The sequence below is a fragment of the Syngnathus floridae genome, chromosome 3, assembly GCF_059516105.1.
Source record: "Syngnathus floridae isolate MCC-2025c chromosome 3, RoL_Sflo_1.0, whole genome shotgun sequence".
Lineage (NCBI taxonomy): Eukaryota > Metazoa > Chordata > Actinopteri > Syngnathiformes > Syngnathidae > Syngnathus > Syngnathus floridae.
The window spans coordinates 14703217-14727024 of record NC_142415.1 but is presented as its reverse complement, the minus strand read 5'-3'; the positions used below and the strand labels follow the sequence as shown (position 1 = coordinate 14727024).

Here is a 23808-nt window from a genome sequence, read left to right as displayed (position 1 = left end):
AATGCTCCGGATGTGTTTTCCCAAGCTGCCCTGTTGGTCAAAGCATCACACATATGTGAATAGTTGTAGCTTTCATCTTTTTCTTTTCTTTCTGCTCCCAACTGGGTCATATAAACCAACTAAGCTGCGATTGTCTTGACCCAAGTAAAGTCGAGAGGGACTGAGACAGCATTGTAAAGGTCACATAGGCCTATACATTTGTGGAACACAGGAAGCAAGTATGAAACAACAACAAATCTCAACTGAACTGAAAAAAGGAAACTAAGAGACAGACTAAACATGATGAGACACAGCTGAACAGTACAAGGGAGGAGGAGAGAGAAAGAGAGCTGGATGGAGATAAATCTATGTCTAATCAAATAAATTACACAGTGCTCTCCCGACTTAAAGTCCATGACCCGGCTAAATTGAGGATTTTTAGGCAATCATTTTTTTTTTTTGTCGCAACATACAAAAGACTTGCCCACATTCCGTACTCAATGCTATTTTTATATGTATGACTGCTCCATCGTGTGTAAAGTAGCAATTGTTTGAACATGTATAATTAGCCTGTCTGTGGTGTTTTAAATTATGTTAGTATTAAGCTAGCTAGGTAAACTGGTGGTTAAAAGGACTGTGCCTCTTATTCTACATGTCAGTTAAACAGGTAGAATTTAACTGGGGGTGATAAATAAACAGCTTGAAACAAGCACCTTGTTTGAAGATATGTATAAACTAGAAAGTGAGAACAGGCAATAATTAATCATTTATAATAATCATAAATTAATAATTGAAAAAACAATTCAGATGTTTTAAATGAAGTTTAATCACTATGTTTAAATGTGTTATTCTATTTATACATGTACTTTTTGTAAGAAAAAAAAACACTTGTTTGCTAAATTCTATTTTTGTATGTGTATAGGGTTTGTGGTCAGAAGAATGAAATGGATTTTGACCTTGGCAGTCATGTCCACAGTGTGATGTGGCTCACTAATGTGCTTATGTAAACACAGTGGTCAGCTGTCGTAGGCGTCCGCAAGGGAGGAGACGTGTCCGGAGATGAGACAGGAGAGGTTGGGGGGAGGAGGGATGCTTCAAGTGTACGCCTTAAACTGTTTCCTGGCTGTGTAAATGTCACATGGCGTGCTATGTGAACTCTGAACACACATGCAAACACGGATGAGATCACACACAGCACTCAATGGATGAGGTGATGGTCTGCAGAGAGCGGAGAGTTTCATAACGACATACAGGAATCGGAACAGTGATAAGAAAAAGAACGGGGAAAATGTTTGTGGCATTGCAGTATTGAGGGAGAGCCCGTGACAAATAATTTTGTATCAAGGGGTTAAGGTAGACTTGTGGACATGTGCAAACTGCTTTCACTTTATACACAAACGCAGGCTACATGCACACACTTTAACTTTTCGTGCGTATATTCACAAGTGACATCTTGCAGCAATAAACACCAAAACAAAAATGTAAATTTCTGACATGCATCTGTTTCTTGTTTCTCTGTGGAAATGAAATAGTTTTGTATTGTTTGGATAGCACACATTTTCCGCAGTTTGATGTCCAAAAAGAATGACACGCAATCGATAACTAAGTCCTTAAGTATTCTTGATGATGGCACATTTGGGCATAAATTCCTTTTGTCACCGCTATAGTTGTTGTTTAAAAACAAAAAGTACAAGGCAATAACACGTCTACCAAATAGCTTACGTCAAAATAACAGCTGTGAGGTGATCAACAAAAAAACCCGTGTTGACTTTGGTAGAGTTTTGCACAGTCTGGTCAAACCTTAATCCTGCTAAAAATGCACTATATAATTATGAAACACCACGTGAATAATCCGTGACTGTTTAGTTAAATTTGTAAATAATATTCTAGTTCGACTCCACACACGTCAGAAGTGCAAGATTTATTTGTGGCTAACGGTGGTTTCCCCAGCCTGAATCCTGTGACTTTAGACACGCAATAGTGTAATTGTCCAGCTTCAAAGCTGAACATCTTATCCAACCTTAACAACGTCACGGCAATGCCAAGGGGCCAGGTTGGTTCGCAGACAGAATTCATTTGCAGCACGCTGCTACACCGCACCCAAGAACAGAGCCACTAAGCAAGTCTCACATGACATCTTTCGAAATAAAGCGCTTGCATAACTTGTGGAGAGTTTCTGGCAGGGGTGAGTGTTTACAGTGATCTGGCTGGGAGATGCATTGCCTATGCTCCTCATAAAAAGCATGTCTGCTCTTTCCTGATGTGCATCAGCTGGCTGTTGTTCTGCTTGGTTATCACAAAGCCTAAATCAAAACATTACCAGAGTCAATTGCACATGAAATGGTGGGTTCAGGGTCATCTTAGAGTTTTTTTTGGGGGGGGGGTCAGTGTTTGCATCACATTCTCTTATCTCACCATTTTTTTATCATATCAACAAAATCTTCAAACCACGCAAGTAATATGGCAAATGTCCTTTACTTCTCAGTATAAAACTTTAGTACAACATCTTTGATTGAAGCAAACAATCGCAGCAACATGTTATATTTGTTACCAAATGCTTTTATGACAAATAAAGAAAACATCCGTTGTCTACATGGAGTACATGCGTACATCTATCAAGGCAGCCTGCTTCAGTATGCGAACTAAAAAAAAAAAAAAAACAGGGACAACATTGTGTTCAAGTCTGAGTCATAACTCCATATTGTAAATCTGAGAGCAATCACACATATTTTTATACCTCAAGTGGATCACACCGTCCTTCATAGGACATTTTGTCACTATGATGGTATTTGACAGTAATCACCAAAACTGTCAAACGTCATACTTTGTGAGCACATAGGTCAAAAAAGTTTCCACAAGAGGGTTGTGAGGAACATGAACACGATCTGTTTGCTTGGTTGATTAAATGCCAAAAAACAATCAAGTATAAACAATCACCATTGACTCCATATGAATCATTTCTTTTTTAAATCATCATCTGAGTAAAAGTAGAAAAAGCTGACAAGGGAAACTGTCAAGCAGGCAGAGGGTCTGCGTGACCTTTGGCCTACTTCCATGTGCCGTCACTCTGCGAGTCTGCACATAAAGCGCAAGACAGGCCTCTTTGTGCGTCCTTTCCCCATCCACAAACAATGTATTGCTATCAGGATGGACACAGAGGAGCCATTCATCAGCAGCCGGAACATCTCAGTGACCAAACAATTCCGATGATATAATCACAGCTTGATACCAAAATCGAAACTTGGTTTTGTCAATATTGATTTACATCTTGTGACCAAGCTTGCTGTCTTGCGCTAAAGGAAAAGGTCGTTTTTTTTTTTTTTTGACCTTTTTCTTCATAGAGCTTTCCGACAGGCACTCCAACACTAAAATAATCCGTTTTACTCTATCTTAATATATTATCTTAATTCCAATTACATTAAGAATATTCCGAGGTCGTCACACTTGCCTTCTTCTTACATGTGCTTTCAATAATACGCGGTTATAAATCTTTCCGTACGACAAACTTACACACACCCTTATTCCTTCTGATGCTGACACACTAAACACAAAGACCTGTTTCAACAAATGGACCTTGGAGAAAAGATACAATTCTGGGCTTTTGACCTTCCTTTTGTATCAACAATGCACAGAAGAAGGTGTGGATGATGCACGCTTTGGTTCACTGTGTTTTGGATTACAACATGGAGTTCAACGGGTTGCAGAAGAAGTTACGGGGCAGTTGTCACCTCTTTTGTAGACGTGGACGATGGCATACTCTACAAACAAGAGCAATTAAACACATATGATGGGGATTTATTTGGTAGACACTTTTAATTCTACAAGCATACCGAGCCATTTTGCACAATTCTGTTTCCAACTTTGTGGGGACACTCATTCATTTATTCATCTTCTGAACTGCTTAGGATCGCAGGCATGCTGGAGCCTATCCCAGCCGTGTTTGGGCGGTAGGCGGGGTACACCCTGAACTGGTCGCCAGCCAATCACAGGGCACACAGAGACAAATAACCATTCGCTCACAATCACACCTACGGACAATTTGGAGAGGTCAATCACCCTACCACACATGTTTTTGGAATGTGGGAGGAAACCGGAGTAGCTGGGGTATACCCGCGCAGGCACGGGGAGAACATGCAAACCCCATACAGGAATCAATCACTGCTGGGATGAAGAGCTTGTGAGTTGTCAGGCCCGGTCTCAGGTCCAACATTGCTGATCTCACAGCCTGATGAATGACCAGAAAAATCCCCGAGACACACGCCAACAGCTTGTAAAAGTCTGTCAGAAGAGTCTAAGCGGGCCTAACTCCAAATTTCCTTGCATGTTCACTTCCTATCTATGGAATGTTCGCATACTTTTGTTCATACGGTGTGCCACAATCCAAGAGATAAAGAAAGCCTCAACATTTTGCACCTGGCAACCGAACCGAAGCGATGATCTCTTGATAATCAAAATGTCTAAATAAGGAAATGGATGAGAGTCATGGTCAAGCGCATGCCAACAAGCAAAGGATTTATGGTTATCTTCACTAGAAGTCAGCGTGAAGATCCCCCGATAAAGATGCAACTGCAACAACTTAATTCCTGTTACAATTTAAGACTTTTACCATCTTACCAATGACCTGGTCCACTATCATCTGGTTGTCTTTAAAGACATTGGACAGGGGTTGGAATTATGCGTCTTACTTTGGTCTGGTTCTATGTGCTGTTTACATGCTGCGACTTGCAGAGTTTCTATTTGGTGCGATCGCTGTCAGGCACGTCCAGTTCCACTAATCAAATAACTGGACCGAGCTCCAACACCATGTAAACACACTGTGCAACTCAGGTGCTGAAGGACGGTGGTCTGAACGAGACCTAATCTCTTCACATTCCAACAGAGGATGAAATGTTTCTCTTCTTATTGAAAGGGCCTCATCCACTGATCCAATAGGGTAAAATAGACATCCCAGCAAATGTTCATACTGCAGTCAGACTATCCAGGACAAAAATGTCCTCTTTGTTTTTTTTAGTGCATGTTGAAAGACACTGGGGTTCAGGCGTAAATGTCCCACGTGAGAAGACAAATGCAGCTTTGGTTTCCATTAACACTCCGGAGAAGGTTTGAATTCAGGTTTGTCTCTAAGTTTCTGGAGTGCTTCACGCCACACAGCAGTACCTTTTCCACCACGACTTGGACAAACTTTTCATCTTGTCAGGCGTCTGCATTTGCTTTGTTCGCCGTTTTTGTTTTCCTCTGGAGTGCTTCTGGGAGCTTTGGTTCTGCAGGCTGGCCAGAATAGCCGTATCAAACACTTCTTTCAAGTTCTTCTGGGTCAGTGACGAACACTCCACGTAGGCTACGGCACCGATCTCAGCCGCACATTCCCGAGCGTCCGCTGGATCCACTGGCCTCTCTCGGTACTTGGCCAAGTCTATCAAAATCTTTAGAGAAAAATACAGTTATAACTTTCCGTGTCAATCAGGGACCTCACTATGACTTGATAACATCAATCTACCAACAGCAACCCAGGGACCTTTTATGCTAGTAATATGTTATCAAACTTCCCTAGTTGCCAGTTGGTGGAACTGAACTTAATTGATCAGAATGGCCCAACCTTGACATCTTCTCGGAGGTCACACTGAGTCCCCACAAGAACGAGCGGTGCGAAGGGGGCGTGCCTCCTTATCTCGGCGATCCACTTCTCTGGGACATTCTGGAAGGAGACAGGGCTGACCACGCTGAAGCACAGCAAGAAGACGTCAGCACTGGTGTAACAGAGTGGGCGTAGCCTGTCAAACTCATCCTGCAGAGGAGGGGACACCCACACAACATCACTCAGAGGCGAGGAGCTACAGCAGTGGTCATTGTGGTCACACGCGAGTGCAATAGTACTTTTAGCGGTGTTTTGACAAGGAGAGGAAAACGCAGGAACAGATGGAGGAAGAGGAGGAAGGTGACAATGATGATGAGCTTCCTCCTTTGGTATTTGAGAAAGAACTGTGGCCTATTTCTACTCACAGATCACATTCAGTATATTGACACAAAGCATTGTTAAAATGTTTTTTTCTCTTTTTGTCCATTCAATGGTCACAGTGGATCCCATTGATTAGCACAGTTCCTCTTTGAGCTAATCACGATGAATACTCGGCATGCTACGGTGCTATTTGATACTTGATGTCAGGCAAACAGCTGCAAACGCCAAGCCAGAGAATAAATTCCAAGCAAAAGCACACATCATCAGCTGGTGTATTGAGAAAGACCAAGCCTCAAATCTTCTCGATTAAAATGCATGCAGGATTTTGTGATGTGTTCATACAAAATTAGAAGCCGACAGGAAGATAGATTGTAATCTATGAGTTTTAAAAAGACTTTGGAACAAAAGAAAGACCGATTACGGTTTTCCTCTCACTGTCAGGGCATTGTCTTGATTACAAATAAAGCTACAGGAAGCGTGTGTATGTGTGTGTGTGTGGGGGGGGTGTCCATTACCTGCCCAGCTGTGTCACAGAGTTGGAGTTTGACTGGCTGCCCATCCACTGAGACCACCGCTACAAACATAAACACACAGCATGAAACATCAAAACATGCTTATATTCACACGGCCCCATCAAAAACATTTCCAGCTGAGGGAAAAATTGCCCAATGACACGCAGTAAGGCTGGTGAGACACTGACATTTAAGATTTACAAATGTATGAGTCAAACTGTTATTTGACATTAAATTAGCTGACTGGCATTGCGAGCTGGTCTTTTCTGATCAGATACTTTAAACCGACACAATCTCCACCATTGTTATTTTCCTTTATTAATTAGGTCCCACTTTGATTGTTAGTCATATTTTGACGATTTTATTTTATTGTATATCCGAAAAATATATTCCCGTGAAAAAGTGAAATATTACTGTCAGACTTTTCTCATGACACGCCTAATAGAGATATATTGTGGAGCAGGTTAAAATCGTCATCTTACCCGAGAAGTTGTCAAAGGCAGTGGGGACATACTCGGTGGGGTACCCGTTGGTGGTGTAGCTGACCACCAGGCTGGTTTTACCGACAGCTCCGTCCCCCACCAGAACGCACTTCACCCTCCTCTCCGCTCCTACGGCTCGCCGCGTCCTGCCCGAGCCACCGTCCCGACCCCGGAGCCTCCTCGGGGGGACGGGGGGAGCAGGAGACACGGGCGCTGTCTTCAGAGGCATCTGGCACGGCGAGGAGGGGGACATGGAGCCGCCCTACGAAGAGGTGCCGGCGGGGCGACGGCCGCTTTTCGCTTCGCCCATTTTTCTGCTATCTTCTGGGCGAGAACGCTTTAACTCTTCTTGTTTAACTTTCCATGACTAAGCGAGCGCGCCTTGAATTATTCCTGGTCTCAAAATGACAACGTGTCTATTTAAAACTACATGATTTTGTCTTCTCCAAAACTTTGCGTCCATTTGAAAGGGGAGCGATTCAATGAAAGTGTTGGTCCGACCCAAAGCCCGAAACTCCCCTTCAAATGACATCACTGCAATGTGTGCGTGTTTGCGTGCTTGAGCGTGTGTGTGTGTGTGTGTGAGAGAGAGAGCGAGAGAGAGAGAGAGAGAGAGAGAGAGAGAGAGAGAGAGAGAGAGAGAGAGAGAGAGAGAGAGAGAGCGAGAGAGAGAGAGAGAGAGAGAGAGAGAGAGAGAGAGAGAGATTCAAAGATGTCAAAATTTATAGCTGTCATCACGATATGGTTAAAATTATATGGACATTTTTTGGTCACACCTAATATATAGATTTACATTTATAGTAAGCGCGATCACTGATCACAATCATCCCAAGGGAGTGCATTGATAGCGGAACATAAAGGATGGTTCGTGTTTCTACACGAACGCATTTGTGTGGTGGATCACAAATGTGTTGTCAAGTGCCGTGGTTCAGATTTAGCGCACTCCAATTTTTATTGTAGCAGAAAGACGTCATGTCTTCCTCAGATGTCGTTTTGGGTTTCCTGGACGACGCGGAGCCTTGGAGGCTTCGCTCCCCGCAGTTTCCCAGCAAAGTCGGCGGCAAGCCGGCGTGGCTTTGCCAGCGAGGCCCGCCGGCGCTCGCCCGACTAGAGTGCGAGACATGCAGCCTGCCGATGGCCTTTCTGGTGCAGGTTAGTAAACAAGAGGCAGATCTGGACCACGTGGGGATTTTGTTTTCCTCATTAAAATTTCACATATGATGGTAATGTAAACCAAAACTGCGGATCAACCCTCGTCAATGTTTTCCTCAGGTGTACGCTCCAATCACCGGTCAGGATAGAAGTTTTCACAGAACCCTCTTTGTATTCTGTTGTAAAACTCCAGAGTGCTACACTCAGAATGACAGCCGTTGTGTGAAAGGTACGTAGATGCTGTAGGGTTGGGACCTCGTTGATCGCCTCCCAGAGTAATGACTATGCTTACTTGTAGTTTTCAGAAGTCAGCTGCCTCGGAGGAATGAATTCTATTCCTACGACCCACCACCAGGTTTGTGGATTAAAATGGGAAAAGTTACTGACTTTGGAAAGCTGGCCAACTCATAATGTTGCTTATTAATGATTCTATTTTGAAGCATTTTTTTGTGAGCAATACTATTAAGCAACCTTTCAAGTTTTTCAAATGACAATTGCGTTTAAAATTAATAAATAAATTACTATATTAAAGGGACTTTGGATAGCAGTCAGACGTGACAGTGAAAACTGATTAGTTGTGTAGCTCGTCGGACACATGGAGCGATGACTGGAGTCTACTGGAGTATTAAAAACCTTAGACCACATCTAATATTACTCAGAGAATCTGTCTGACTCGTTTCACATTGGAATTCCTGAGGTTAACGTACATCAGTAGATGCTACTGTTTTGATGAGCAAGAGTTCAAGTGGGCTCAGTCGTTAACGCTTTAATTTTCAGAGGATGAACCCTCCAGTGATTTGGACCCAGACCAAAGCGTGCTGCCCGCATCTGGAGTGAAATTGTGTTGGGTGTGCGGTTGCCCCGGCAACAAAGCCTGCTCTCGCTGCCACGCCATCACATACTGTGGGAAGCATCACCAGACGCTTCACTGGAAGCACACGCACAAGAAGGAGTGCGGCAGCTCGAAAGAACCGACAGCCTCCCCGTTTCTCTTCCCGGAGTTTGAACTTTTAACCGAGCCAGAAGAGGAAGAGGATAATGACAAGCGTGCCGAAGGAGATGACGAGATGGGAGTAACTCAGACCAGTGCAGACTGTTCCTCCTTGACAGAAAGTAAACACTTTCATACTTCCATAATTTCATATTGCACAAATGCGCCACAGATGCAGTCGCTATTCAGATTTGTTTCCCAACACAAGGAAAATGTTTTACTATTATAAAACTCTCATGGCATGCCACCAAACAAAAATATTTTAAAAAGTGGAATAATTATCTCGTTTTTACTTATCAGTATGAAATCTGTTTAGTTGAACACATTCTTTTGCAGGACTGGCAACTGACATACACACGTTAACTATCTTCTGACACCTAGTGGAAGAACATTTAATTGTTGTACCTGGCACTAAACTTTTTGTGTTAAGATGGATGTGCGTACGTGTCTAGGCCTTTTATTTTTTTACAACTCTTATCGCAGAACAAGTTGACTGAATTCTGGACACATCTGTTTCCTACACGCGACGACTATTTTGCTCCTTGAGACGTGAATTTGTTTATTAGTGAAAATAATTTAATATTCTGAGGATTCACAATGGTTTTTCCATTCTATTTCAGTGCTAGCAGAGACTGACCTGGAGGACATGGCAATGCATGAGACTGAGGACAACAAAGTATTCCAGCGCTTTAAAAAAAAGATTGCACCTGAGCCGCAGCAGGTTTGAAACTTTCTCTAGTGACATGTTAGACAAAGGCCTCAAAGCTTGAGCACTTTTTTTCCCCCCTGGTTTGTACAGGTGTTGCGTTACAGCCGGGGTGGCTCTCCTTTGTGGGTTACTTCACAGCATATTCCTTCAGATACAGATATCCCAGCATGCACCTGTGGCGCCAAGAGGACTTTTGAATTTCAGGTTTTTCTTCCCCTCTAATTTTATTTTATGTAAAAGTTGTTCATTAGCCCTCATTCTCACCTTTGGGTTTTGTGTGCACTTATCAAGGTGATGCCCCAGCTTCTGAACAGTCTGCGTGTGGACTCCACAGGTGCCAGTATTGACTGGGGGACTCTGGCTATCTACACCTGCTCTGCCAGCTGTAACCAAGGTGACCAATACTGCCTTGAGTTCATTTGGAAGCAGGACTTTAGCACAGATCAGCAAAATCAAATTAAACAATCATAACATCTCTATTGCCTTGAATAATATTCATTTTATAATACCGGCACTTTGTTTTACCGCACAGCTCATACTGACCTAAACTTTGAGGTTACGAAATGCATGCAACAGAGTAAGTTTGTTCGTACATCGCTGCTGTTGGAACAAAACTTATCAGAAAGTAAAGGACCTCTTGTGTAAATGTGAATTCAGCATCACAAGTGCCTTTGTACTGCTATGAATGTGAGTCCAGTCTGTCTACATTCTAAAATGCTTTACAGTGCTTCCATCCCCTGCTCGTTTGTACAGCTTACTGAGTTACTGATTAGTGAACCAAGCATAAGACCGTGTGCCTTATCTCCCCATATTACTCTACCTTGATTTTTCAGCAATCCCAAACAATATGCACATATATCATAGTTAAGATACTGAACTTGACTTGAGTTTGTTTGATTCAAAGGAACAACCTGCTTAGTGGTAAAAAACAAAACAAAAGCAATTTTGGATGGAGAAAATGATCAGACTTGTTCTTTTAAAATGTAAAAAGGCCACTTTCTGAAGAGTCACTATGTACAGATTTATTGTACATGGAGAAATGTCAATTCTGCATTTTTTAAATCAGATAAAGCATTTAACTTATTTTAGAAACACGTTAAGAGCAAATGGGTATTTAAAAAAAAAAAAAAAAAAAAGCAACTGCTAACATTTCAATACTGGGTGCTCATGTCAAGCAGGCACACTGCCTCTTTCAATTGACCAACAGATATTTGTGATTTTACAGTCAGCCGTCAGGCCAAATGAAAAGATTTATAGCTACTGCTATAAATCACCTCCTTAACCACCGAATGATCAATCAAAAATTAAGCAATTCAACTGTGATTTAAATTGTAATTTATCAAGGTTACGTTTAAACACTATTTTGATAGAGAAACCTTGAAGAACGGTTTGATAGAACTTTCCCCAAAATCGAACACACAAATCCAGTATCTGCCAGCAATTATACATCGTAAATTGAAACATTAGCATAAAAGGGATCAAAGAAACTACTTAAACTGTATATAACTGAGCAGAGTTTGATTTAAAAAAATACAATGTAAAAAACTATTTAAAACCACTTGAACACAAAAAAGTTAACATTTTCTTTCAGACTTATGTACAAGGGTTTGAAAACCCTTTAAAACTGGAGGAAACAAATGTGGAAATGATTGTGTGAACATAGTGTAAATAAAATTATCAAAAAAAAAAAGTCTCACATTTTGACAACTGTCTGAACTGCAGTTCACTGGTAAGGTCATGTCAAAACATTTAAAAAAAGATTGAAGAAGAAAAAAATAGTGGGGGGGGAGGTGGTAAGGGTCTACGTTGTCTTGCGGAAACCTTTCAAGATAGGGTAGATGTTCTCAAACGCTTCATAGATTTCACCTCTCACCTTTGCACCTTGACACAAATGCAGAAGAAATGGTAAAACAAATCCACCATGTCTTTAAACTGTCAATTTCTACATCTCCAGATTAGCGAGATGAAAGATGTTTGCTAAAGTTCTTACCTGTTAATACAACCTTCCCAGAAACAAAGATGAGCAAGACAATTCTGGGCTTGATCATTCTATAAATCAAGCCTGGAAACAGTTCAGGTTCGTAGCTGCAAGAAAATCAAACAATTCCGTTTGAGAATGGTTGAAAGTTTAAAAAAGGCTCAAAGCAAATTAATTATGGAAATAATGAACACTTCAATTGTTAGGTTTGAATCTACTGCTACAGTATAAGTTGTTAATTTTTTTTTTTGGTCATTGTCAGGAATCTTTACTGGCTCATTTTGTCAAATATGATGTTCCACTTAAATGTACCTGCTGAACTGTTGATGCGTGAGTACCAAGCCTTCCAGACGAATAGGGAACTTCACATCACAGCTGCCCACCATATTCTGAATCTTGAAGTCCAAAAACTTGGCAGGAAAGCCAAGCTTTTGCACCACACGAGCGTACTTCCTGGCCGCTAATCGTGACTGCTCCTCACTAGGAACACAAGTGTAGAGATTCAGCGGAAGGAATAAGAAAAAAGTATTTTGGTGCACTTCAACAGATAATCTCTTCCAACCTCTTTGCTCCCGTGCAGACCATCTTCCCGGAGCTAAAAATAAGAGCTGTGGTGCGAGGCTCTCGTATTCTCATGATGACTGCAGCAAAACGCTAAAACAGAAGAAGCAGTTTAACTTTATTGACAAAAGTGCTATTATACAAGTAACTTTCCCAGTGATTCCTGACCTTAATTTCATGTCATTAATTGTTCAGCAAATTGATTATTTACAAAAAAAGAAAATATTTATATTAATATTTATTATGCGTCTATGCCAGTGGTGTAGAGTGACAGGCAGAACAATTAAAGACTGTTTCACAAGACAGCAGAAGAGCCACCTGTTGCAATCCACACAACAGAATAATAGCTTTGTGTTGAACTAAACTGACCCAGATTTCAAGATCATTCATTATTTCGGCATATACACATTTGGTGACATACAGAAATGAGATTTCTTTTAAAATTGTAAAATCTGTGCCCCAATAAAGCTTGAGGAACACTCATCTACAGCAGTGAAGTTAAAATGAGATTTACCTTGGGGTTGTACTCTGCATTCCTGGCTCTCAGCGCGATGGTCTTCAAGTCCAGTTTACAACCTAGATTGACTGTCGACACAATGTTCCTGATGGTAACAAAAGACAAAACGTTGGATGTGAGATTTAACAACGGACAAAATAGTTGATCATAGATATATTCTATTTAGTTCTATTTCCAGCATGGACACATTTCTTCATTCTGAAACATACTGTAGCTGTGGCACAATTCCAGAGCTCTCTGAGGCTGGTGTGGCTGGTGTGATGGGAGTCATGGGGGTCAGTGGGGTGTTGTTGTACAGCGGGGTGTTCCCCGGAAGCGCGGTGGTAGTTGAGCCTGTGACTGTCTGGGAATGGAAGAGCTGAGGAGCCTGCCCCGACGTTCCTGGAAGGCCTGTTAAAGAGTTTCTCCTCTCAGCATTATGAGCCTCTTTACAGGTAGGAAAAGCGTTTGTACTACCCGTGTTGATTGTCTGCTACACCAAATAAACGCACATCTCCAAGGGGATGCAAAAAATGTTCATGTGTCATGTACCTGCATTGGCCTGCTGTGCTTGCTGCGCCTGTTGCTGCCGCTGCTGTTCCTCCAGTATCGACAAACTGTTTGTGTTCTGAACAGGTTGAGGTGTCAGGCCTGAACCATATGGCATCATGGGACTGAAGATGGGCATTCCTGGTGTCATGGCGCCCTGCAAAAGAAAACAGAGGATGAAATGGCACAATTCATCATTAGGTAAGGCAAGTTTATTTGTATAGCACATTTCAGCAACAGCGCTTCACACAAAACATGAAAGGTATCAAAGAAAAAAAAACAACAACATTACAAGCATCAGGGCACAGTTAAAAAACACAGTTAAAACATTAGCTATCGTTTCACTAGAAATTGTTACCTGAGGGGAGGCCAGTCCCTGAAAGGCTGGTATGCTGTTGTTCTGATCCATCCTCGTAACCCCTCACCCCAAGGAGCAGAGACGCACACACAGGCTCGGTCGCTTGTTTAGAGTTAGTTGCGTGTCCAATGATTCGATGAACAGAAGAAACACTTAGTACTTTCTCTTAACTCTTCTCTCTGGCAGTTGGACTCTGCGTGAAAACGTTTGCATGGGAAAAAATTACAACCAGTGGCCAGAAGTAAGGACATCAACACTTAAATTACTTACTGTACGTATGCAGTATTTTTAATGTTCTTGAGTATTTATTTTTGGACTACTTTTTAATTTGACTTTCGACGTTTGAAAAAGGGTATCTATGCTTTCGACTCGGGTGGTGGTCGCTGCCCGCCAAGCTACAGTTAGCAGCAACAGCTACTGCCACTCTGTACACTAAACGTGCTGCAGCCTCAACACACCAAAAACGAGCATGAGCTCGCAAATAAACCGGCCAACTTACGCGGTGTCGACACACAACCGTATTGTCTTTAGCGTGCAGTCGGTGTCATGTTCAACGTAGCTCCCACAGATTTGTCCAGTAAGTGCTGTGAGTCTGCGACTTTGCGGAAGAGGAAGTTTTATCTTCCGCTGTCAGAGGTCACGGCAGACAGAATCAAGATGGCGTCGCTGAGTGACAAATCAGTTTGGGACGAAGTGGAAGATGGAATCGGCGAAGAGGTATTAAAAATGTCTACGGAGGAGATAGTTCAGCGAACTCGACTCCTCGACAGCGAGATCAAAATAATGAAGAGTGAAGTTCTGAGGGTGACCCACGAACTGCAAGCTATGAAAGATAAAATTAAGGAAAACACGGAGAAGATAAAGGTGAACAAAACCCTGCCGTATCTCGTGTCGAACGTGATCGAGTTGCTGGATGTGGACCCCAACGACCAAGAGGAAGACGGGGCCAATGTGGACCTGGACTCCCAGAGGAAAGGAAAATGCGCCGTCATCAAGACGTCCACCCGGCAGACTTACTTCCTGCCGGTGATCGGGCTAGTGGACGCCGAGAAGCTGAAGCCCGGAGATCTGGTGGGTGTCAACAAAGACTCCTACTTGATCCTGGAAACCTTACCCACCGAGTATGACTCCCGAGTCAAGGCTATGGAGGTTGACGAGCGCCCCACGGAGCAGTACAGCGACATCGGAGGGCTGGACAAGCAGATCCAGGAGCTGGTGGAGGCAATCGTCCTGCCCATGAACCACAAGGAAAAATTTGAAAACCTGGGCATCCAGCCACCTAAAGGAGTCTTGATGTATGGACCACCAGGAACAGGGAAGACCCTCCTAGCCAGGGCCTGTGCAGCTCAGACAAAAGCAACCTTCCTGAAGTTGGCTGGCCCACAACTGGTGCAGATGTTCATCGGAGATGGAGCCAAGTTGGTGAGAGATGCCTTCGCCCTGGCCAAAGAGAAGGCCCCGTCCATCATCTTCATCGATGAGCTGGATGCCATTGGTACAAAAAGATTTGACAGCGAGAAGGCGGGAGACAGGGAGGTGCAGAGGACCATGCTGGAGCTTCTCAACCAGCTGGATGGATTTCAACCCAACATGCAAGTCAAGGTAATGCTTCTCAGTATAGTGAAGTCACTTTAGGTTTAGGCAAGCCTTTAAATTTAGGTTCACAAACTTTTCTATAACTGAGATCTACTTCTTGGGTTTTGATTAAGAAGAAAAAGGCTGCCACTTTAATATATCACTTTGAAAAAAATCAATTTGTTCAAATTACCTTTATGTGCTTATATTAGAGTTAATTATATTCATCTATATGTGAAGACATGATCATCTTAGTGATTTTGCACATTATGAACAATGATTCTACAAGGTTGAAAACAGAGAATGCAACTCTAAAACTCTAACTGTTGACATTTTCAAGTGATCACTTTACAGCATTCTTGGAAAATTACAATATCCAATTACTGATGAGAGTAGTAATATGTACTACATCTATAATAAATGATATTTTAGTTTGAATAGCCTAATAGCTTTTATCTGTAAAAGTGTATTTTAATAGGGCAAAAATAACATCTTGTCCACACGTGCAGGTGATTGCCGCCACCAACAGAGTGGACATCTTGGACCCGGCGCTGCTGCGTTCAGGCCGTCTGGACAGGAAGATCGAATTCCCAATGCCGAACGAGGAGGCCAGAGCCCGAATCATGCAGATTCACTCCCGCAAGATGAACGTCAGTCCTGACGTCAACTACGAAGAGCTTGCACGCTGCACCGACGACTTCAACGGCGCCCAGTGCAAAGCCGTGTGCGTGGAGGCTGGTATGATTGCGTTGCGGCGTGGAGCCACAGAGCTGAACCACGAGGATTACATGGAGGGAATCCTGGAGGTGCAAGCCAAAAAGAAGGCTAACTTGCAGTACTACGCTTAAGGACACTGTGGGTTCATGTTTGTGAGTGAGTCTTCAGTTTGTGAAAACGTTGTGGCATTCACTACACTTGATACAGCGGATTTACATTGAGTTAATAAAAAGACAAAAACAAAGCATTTAGTCTCTTTTATCTTCAACTATTCTAGTTTTAAAGCAAGTACTGAAAACAATTCATAATTCATATAGTGTGATGAGTAAAGATAGCGGTATGATAAAATATTTCAATTAATCAGTCCTATCGTGGGATATTTAGATACTACCATCCTTCCATTTCCTACACTGCATATCCTCAGGGTTATGCGTGTCCTGCAGCCCATGCTGCAGTACACACTACATACTGGTCATTAACCAATCGCATTTAGACAAACTTACGCACTCACGTACATTTCAATTAACCTACATACTTGTTTTATCCTGGGACATCGCCATGGTGAGAACATGACAACTCCAAAGCGGGATTGAAAACCTCAAAATCAGAAATGTGAGGACAGATCTGCTAACCAGTCAGCCACTGCATTGCACAACACAATCACCTTGATTGATTCACAAAAAATTGGAACTATGTTTTGATGTTTTTAACCTAATAGGCTAGTATAGTTGCTTATGTCTTTTTTTTCTTCTACTGTTATAAAAATATCAATAAAAATTACAGGTGATCTTGGTAAAATTGTGTTTTTCTTTGTGTAGATTCTCATTTTATTTAATACAGTATACATTTCTCTACACTTCTACAGTATATGTAATTTTTTTGTGGTACAGTAAATCTACAGTGTGCGCTGTCTTCCCGTCGTAGACAATCTCTCGCGTTGATATCCTCGGTTCTCGTGCGCGCGCACCTTTCGTGTTCTTTTCCATCCGCGTGGCCGCCAGATCGCCTGTGTGTCCACAAAGAAGGGTTCCATTCGGGAGAAAAATGCCGTCTAAAAGCGTCGTTGAAGTCAAAACCATGGAAGAAGAGAGTGACACCGCCGCGGATCTTGAGGCGTTAAAGGTTTGTGGAATGACAGACTGACTTTGAAATCCAAATAGCTGGCGAAGTCCATCGTATTCACGACTGCTCCCATGTTTGACATGTGGCGCGCGATGCTGCGTAATAATGTGGGTTAGCAGCTCTTCTAAACGTGACACACTTGTCAAAAATCACTTAACATAAGTGAAACATTTTGGTAAATGTAGTGGTCATCGAGTAGAACTATGATACAAAGTCAGAAACCACCAGGTTAGCGTGATAGCCTAGCAAGGCTATCAAGCCTAGCAAGCACGTTGGTAGGCCACGTGAGCCGGATCGGTTTTTAAGCTATGTGGACACCGAAAGTTGAGTGCTGAAAACATGAAGCAACGTGCACGAGTGGAACTGCGTTTTGTCGCAACTTTGTGACGTCAGCATTTATATTTCGTAAAACATATGAAGCAGGACGTCAAGTAGTAGATTATTTGGCTATTCTTAGTTGTGTTGGTTTCAACACGTAGACTAAACGTAATCGAAGGTGCTCAAAAAATGATTTGCATCGACTCGAATGTAGTCAAAACGTGATTCACCCCCCTGTAAGAAAATACGACTGATTTCCATTATAAATATTGCAGACTCTAAACAATAACCATGATGTTTTGAGATCATCTTGATGCTAAATTTTGAAAGCATCCTTGTTGAAAAGAACTATGTGGTTTGCATTACAAGAAGTCTTGAAAACAAACCCAATCTCTTTTTGCAGATCTCACATTTTTTAACTTAAATAAAAGTATATTGATTGGTTTAATCCACCCTATAAAGCCTAGTATTGTAAAAATGTCTACATTTCATAATTTTTCTTTATTTCTCATATTTTTACTTTTAGTATTTAGTAAGCTACCTTTTAATTATTTGCTTTTAAATGTCTTGGTTATTTTGTTACGTTAACGCTTTTAAAAGTTGTACAGTACTTTTGTTATATGAAGCACATTGATTTACCCTGTGTTTAAAATACACTACAAATCAAGCTGTCGTGCCTTGCTTAAGTGTTAAAACATATTTCCTTAGATTGTGCAGGAGTACTCATGGTACTTAATTGTACTAGTGTGTGTACATATGCATGATTTTTCATGTAAATTTGTGTTGTAAGGATTTTTAAACAATTCAATGTTCTTTCCAAAATTTAAAGATCAAATCCAAGGAAGCCAAGAAACTGAAGAAGAAGAAGAAGCTTGAGGAACAAGAGGGGCCGGACAGTGAATGTCTTGTACCAAAAAAGAAAAAGAGAAAAAACAAGCAAGCAGAGGACGAAGTCAATGGTCACATAGATGAAGCAACCGACCTGACCGGCATTACTGATATTACTGAGCCACCGAAGAAGAAGAAGAAAAAGAGCGAGGAAAAGGTTAGTACGAGTGTAATTTTTTTTTAGTGTCTTACTGATAACTTTTTAAAATTGTCAATAATTTTGCATTTGTTTGCGTTTAGATGAAATTGAAGAAAACGATAGGAGTTGTTGAAGCTGAAATCAATGAACATTCCCTGCCAGACACACCTGCTCCAACCCCAAGCCAGACACCATCTCAATCCGATGGGTCAGAGAGTGAAAAGGAAATCGTAAGGCTGATCATTATTTATAAAACAATATGTTCATATTAACGTGTTATACTGTTACAGTTGTTACACAGCTTTTGGCTTCACCTAAATATGTAATTGGAGGTCATTGCATATAGTCTTTTTACATTTTGAAAGCTCTTTCTTTTTTAATTTATGGTTTCCCATTGTTTAGGAGGAAACACCTGAGCAGAAAGCCGGAGCCTTCTCCAACTTCAGAATCTCTCATGGTACTATTCAAAAACTCAAAGGTACCAATCACGTTTTTATTCACACGCACCACACCAAACTGCTGTCAAAAGCTCATTTGACATGTTGCATGTCTTGAACCAGGCTTCAAATTTATAGTCCAGCAAGCAAATAAAAACAATCAGGTCCCTTTTTAAGCTGCAACAATTGTTACCACTAGATGGCGGCACTCAACTTGTTATTGTGGTACATGGCTTAAACATTTACTTTCATTGGGCTGCAGTTTGATTCAGTGCTTCTTCTTACCCGTACTTCTTAAACAGTATCTCTATAGACCCATTCAGACACATTTTGTCTTTTTTAATGAAACAAATGGAAATTTACATATTTTGCCAGCATTTTTCTTTCAAATGATCAATTATTAGAATTTAAAAAAATAATTTAAATAATTTCTTGGTTCATAATCTGATGCACATAGTCATTTAGGGTTGGTAACCTTTTTTGCTATTTGCATCACATCATGTATTTTTGTTTGTCTGCTATGAATTAAGTGTTCCTCCCAAAAAAAGAAACTTGCAAACTGGTTGCACTAACAAGATGCTCTGTTAAATGTCGTGTTTTTTGTGGCATCTGTGGAAATACTAACTCTTGTCTTTTCGCTCGCTCTTTCAGCTCGAGGAGTCTCCTACTTGTTTGACATTCAGGTCCAGACATTTGATCACGTATATGATGGACATGATGTACTTGCCCAAGCACGCACAGGAACAGGGAAGACTTTCTCCTTTGCTATCCCACTGGTGGAGAAACTCCAGTCGGATGGATTGACACAACCAAGAGGACGCCCCCCCAAGGTATGCACGCTTCATTAAAGCTTTAATTTTGTTGTCACTGTGTCCTCATCACCGACGGATGAGAACCTGTTCTAAGTCCACCCCGTATCTCTCTGCAGGTGTTGGTTTTGGCTCCCACCAGAGAGTTGGCCATCCAGGTCGCTAGGGACTTTAAAAACATTGCCAAGAAATTGAGCATCTCCTGTTTCTATGGAGGCGTCCCATACCCGCCCCAATGTAAGTCCAATGTCAATGTCTGAACACTTTTCTCAAACGTGTGCAAAATTGCTACATCATGTGTCCCAACCTCTCCTCCAAAGCCTCTGCTCTTAAAAACAAAACAAAACGTCACCCTAATAACAGTTATGATTTTTTTATTTTTCAAACAGTTGAGGCCATCCGTAACGGGATTGATGTTTTGGTGGGAACCCCTGGTCGTATTAAAGATCTCTTTGAGAAAAAGAGCCTTAATCTCAAAAAACTGAAACATGTGGTTCTTGATGAAGTGGACCAAATGCTGGACATGGGATTTGCTGAGCCAGTGGAAGAAATTCTATCCTCTTCCTATAATAAGCAAGGTATTCTTTTATTCTTTGAATTGTTTGCAATTTTCTCGATTGGACAACAGTGACTACTTCCGTGTGCTTTCCACACCAGATGACGACCCCAATCCCCAGACGCTCCTGTTTTCAGCCACCTGCCCCCCATGGGTCTACGATGTGGCCAAGAAATACATGAGGCCCGATTGCAAGCGTGTTGACCTGATTGGAAAGAAAACGCAGAGAGCCGCAACAACTGTAGAGGTAAGTGTTGATTTATTTGATTATTATTTATTTTATTTTTAATTGATCATTAGCTTTCACCATGCTTGAACGAGGACATGTATTTATATGGCCACACTTTTGTGCCCCTTTGCAGCATCTGGCCATGGAATGCCACTGGTCACAGCGTGCAGCAGTGATAGGAGATGTGATCCAGGTGTACAGCGGCAGCAGCGGCCGGACCATCATTTTCTGTGAGACCAAGAGACAGGTCAATGAGCTTTTCACGAGTACATCCATCAAACAGGTAAGTCACATGCACTAAATCCACAGCCACTAGTTTGCTTCTCAGAATTATTACACTGGTGGTGGACAAAGAGTGTCACGGTCTCTGATAAACTTTTTTTCATTTTTTAATGCTGAGAGAAACATAACACACATACACATTCACACACAGTCAAATCTATGATTTTATTTGATTATTCTGATGGAGTCGTTGCGGATAGATTTTTTTTCATTAATTATTTGCAGTGTTTAGTTTCAGAAGTGTGATTTTTGTTGTCGTGTGTGTGTGTACAACATCTTTTCAGAACACCCAGTGCCTCCATGGTGACATTCCCCAACAACAGCGGGAAGTTACACTGCAAGGCTTCAGGAAGGGAACCTTTGATGTTTTGGTGGCTACCAACGTGGCAGCCCGCGGATTAGACATCCCTGAAGTTGACCTCGTCATACAGTGTTCTCCGCCCAGTGTGAGACATGCTGCTCAACTGAATTTTCATTTCTTTAAAGTTCAGTTTGATGAAACTGTTTTTCATGATGTCATCTACATTCGTTAGGATGTGGACTCGTATATCCATCGCTCAGGAAGAACGGGCAGAGCTGGAAGAATGGGAATATGCATTTGCTTCTACGTGAGGCGTGAGGAGTATCAGCTACGCACCGTGGAACAATCGGCTGTACGTGCCCTTGTTAAACCAAAAGTATCAAGATAGCCTTTGGAGATGTTATGAAAGCATCATTGCTTTCATCAAGATGAAATATTCATTTTTAATCTAAAGTTTAATGTCGTTGGTTTTGATGCAGGGCATTAAGTTTAAACGAGTCTCTGCTCCCTCTACCAATGACCTCATCAAGTCATCAAGCAAGGATGTTTCAACGTGAGTTCAGCGCACAATACGAGTGAGCCTCCCCAATTATGGTGGCAAATGTTTAGCGTGTGCATGCTTGTATTACCGTGTTCCGAGGAAGTGTGTGTTGGACTGTAAAACGTTATCATGTGGAATTGGCTAATAAAAATCTCCTTTTGTTTTTCCCGTCCAGGTTCCTGGACTCTGTCTCCACGGCAGCCATTGAACATTTCAGAGTTTCTGCTGAGAGGCTGATAAAGGAGAAAGGAGCAGTGGAAGTGCTGGCTGCCGCCTTGGCACACATGTCCGGGTACACGAGTTTGACGAATAGGTCACTGCTTAACTCCAAACCTGTAAGTTAAAATGGACTAACTGCATATATGTGCTCATGTCCTGGACATTTTTTGTGTGGCCCTCAATATAAGGTGTTGCTGTTTGTTCCCCAGGGTCATACCACCATGCAGTTGATATGCTCTCAGAAAATGTATAATCTTGGTCTTGCCTGGAATACGCTCAAGGAACAACTGGGAGAGGATGTTGAAAAGCACATCAGTTCAATGGTCTTCATTGTAGGCCACATGGTATGTTCTAAGTGCTTTGTAAGCTTTAATCAAAGGCTGCACACGCGCACACACCATGAAAGCCTATGATAATAATATAATAAAAATATAATTTTTATCAAATGTGTTTCCTGTAGGGCGTTTGTTTCGATATTCCAGGTGACAAAGTGAAGGAGTTTCAGGTACGAATAGATGTATTCCTCTATGTTTAATAAATGCTAAATTATAAACAAAGCAGGATGAAAATGGCAAATGTTACATTTATGCAGGATTAATTTACACTCGCCTTGTTTGATATAGCTCCCTGGTGGGCAAGGCATGCACACTAGGAGAGCAATGTCAATTGGCATTAAAGAAACTGTTTACAGTATTTATTTACAATACTTACTATAGTTATGTTTTCATAAAGTACAATATCTTAGTGTGCAATTTTTCATAAAAGAAACTTTTCGGTGGGGTGCAAGAATAGATTGATGGCATTTCCTTTATTCAGGGACCACTGAATGAAACTTGTTATTCACAGCACCACTGTATGTTGTCAAGTGGTTTAGTCATTGCATTGCTATTAACAATTTTCATCCTGCCTCTTGCTCATTCAATAGGAGGGCTGGGAAGATGATAGCTGTTGGCAGCTGACCGTGGCCACAGAGCTCCCCCAGCTGGACAGGGACAGGGATGATGGTGGAAGATCCCAAGGCGGACGTGGCCGGAGTTTTGGGGGAGGTAGAGGAGGCAATTGGAAAGGAAGGTTCCAAGGGGGACGTCGCCAGAGTTTTGGGGGAAGTGGCGGTCGCGGTGGGTCAGGTAGAAGTGGCGGCCGGACGGGATCTAAACGTTACTTCAACCAATCATTTTGACGACTCAACTGCCAAGCATTTAGACTCACCGGCTTAGTGTCTCGCCTTTGGGCTGTCTGTTGGCAGTCAGTTAAAAGCCACTTTTACAGTTGAAACTCCTGTTAATGCTTCAGTGATGTCAAGAATTCACAATCTATATTTAAAGCTTATATTCAACGTAACAAACAAGGAGGTTCTTGTGAAAATAAAGGGCAAAGCTAGTTTTTCTGGTGGCTGTTTCCCAGAATCACTTATCGGACCAATGGCAGCCATTTGTAAGGACTGGCTTGACTCTGACTCTTCAACTGACACGCTGAGTGTTCATTTTATAAATCAGTACATTACTGGAATACAAAGTGAACGTTAAAGAAGGCAGGAGTGAGTATGAGTGTTGCGAAATTTTTTGTTTATCATTTGGGGAATAGTGGCACCACGAGGGTCTTGTTAGGTCGATTGTTTTTGCCCCCACTCTTTTGTAGAATGATTAAGGTTGTCAAACTATATAGTGGTGGAGTCTCTTTTGCTGCCTTACCTCAATGAAACATTCTCCCCAAAATATCGGATGATTGTTTTGCAATTGCCTAATTTTACTGCCTGCTAGACTGTTTTTCTTTTTTTGAGTGAAATATGTTCATTAAAGAAAGGTCAATCGATACTGTGTATCTTCATTTTATCTAACATAACCACATAACTGTATATTATAAACTTGGGCAAAATTATTGCTACGTCGCATCTAAATAAAAACACAATTACCATTTAACTGATATGACTGAAATTTACATATTTTGACAGG

General features: G+C 41.7%; 5 protein-coding genes across 6 annotated transcripts; 3 read left to right on the top strand and 2 right to left on the bottom strand.

The window, feature by feature from the left end:
- Nucleotides 1-2435: 2435 nt before the first annotated feature.
- rhoua (ras homolog family member Ua) lies at nt 2436-7472 on the bottom strand. The gene is made up of 4 exons (XM_088372271.1): nt 6930-7472; nt 6451-6509; nt 5576-5764; nt 2436-5402 (listed from the first exon to the last, which is right to left on the bottom strand). Exons 1-4 carry the CDS (start codon nt 7180-7182, stop codon nt 5118-5120), a joined length of 786 nt encoding a protein of 261 aa, XP_088228397.1. The 5' UTR covers nt 7183-7472; the 3' UTR covers nt 2436-5117.
- Nucleotides 7473-7803: 331 nt separating this feature from the next.
- Nucleotides 7804-10514, top strand: pdcd2 (programmed cell death 2). The gene is made up of 7 exons (XM_088372268.1): nt 7804-8081; nt 8202-8310; nt 8380-8436; nt 8859-9194; nt 9693-9793; nt 9872-9985; nt 10073-10514. Exons 1-7 carry the CDS (start codon nt 7902-7904, stop codon nt 10250-10252), a joined length of 1077 nt encoding a protein of 358 aa, XP_088228394.1. The 5' UTR covers nt 7804-7901; the 3' UTR covers nt 10253-10514.
- A 217-nt stretch (nt 10515-10731) lies between these two features.
- On the bottom strand, nt 10732-14724 carry tbp (TATA box binding protein). Of its 2 annotated transcripts, none has more exons than XM_088372269.1 (9): nt 14223-14724; nt 13724-13916; nt 13369-13522; nt 13047-13227; nt 12835-12922; nt 12322-12413; nt 12072-12239; nt 11772-11866; nt 10732-11662 (listed from the first exon to the last, which is right to left on the bottom strand). In XM_088372269.1, the coding sequence occupies exons 2-9, from the start codon at nt 13772-13774 to the stop codon at nt 11583-11585; spliced, it is 909 nt and encodes a 302-aa protein (XP_088228395.1). In that variant the 5' UTR covers nt 13775-13916; nt 14223-14724; the 3' UTR covers nt 10732-11582. The 2 variants fall into 2 exon arrangements, with proteins under 2 accessions (XP_088228395.1, XP_088228396.1); XM_088372270.1 differs by lacking the exon at nt 14223-14724 and adding an exon at nt 13994-14193.
- Nucleotides 14343-16259, top strand: psmc3 (proteasome 26S subunit, ATPase 3). Its single transcript, XM_088372267.1, has 2 exons — nt 14343-15325; nt 15808-16259. The coding sequence occupies exons 1-2, from the start codon at nt 14381-14383 to the stop codon at nt 16144-16146; spliced, it is 1284 nt and encodes a 427-aa protein (XP_088228393.1). The 5' UTR covers nt 14343-14380; the 3' UTR covers nt 16147-16259.
- Nucleotides 16260-16970: 711 nt separating this feature from the next.
- Nucleotides 16971-23668, top strand: ddx21 (DEAD (Asp-Glu-Ala-Asp) box helicase 21). Its single transcript, XM_088372265.1, has 16 exons — nt 16971-17137; nt 18285-18500; nt 18584-18712; nt 18885-18960; nt 19571-19749; nt 19848-19965; nt 20118-20306; nt 20386-20531; nt 20647-20796; nt 21080-21241; nt 21329-21448; nt 21576-21649; nt 21813-21972; nt 22066-22200; nt 22317-22361; nt 22782-23668. The coding sequence occupies exons 1-16, from the start codon at nt 17060-17062 to the stop codon at nt 23034-23036; spliced, it is 2232 nt and encodes a 743-aa protein (XP_088228391.1). The 5' UTR covers nt 16971-17059; the 3' UTR covers nt 23037-23668.
- The last annotated feature ends 140 nt before the right edge of the window (nt 23669-23808 follow it).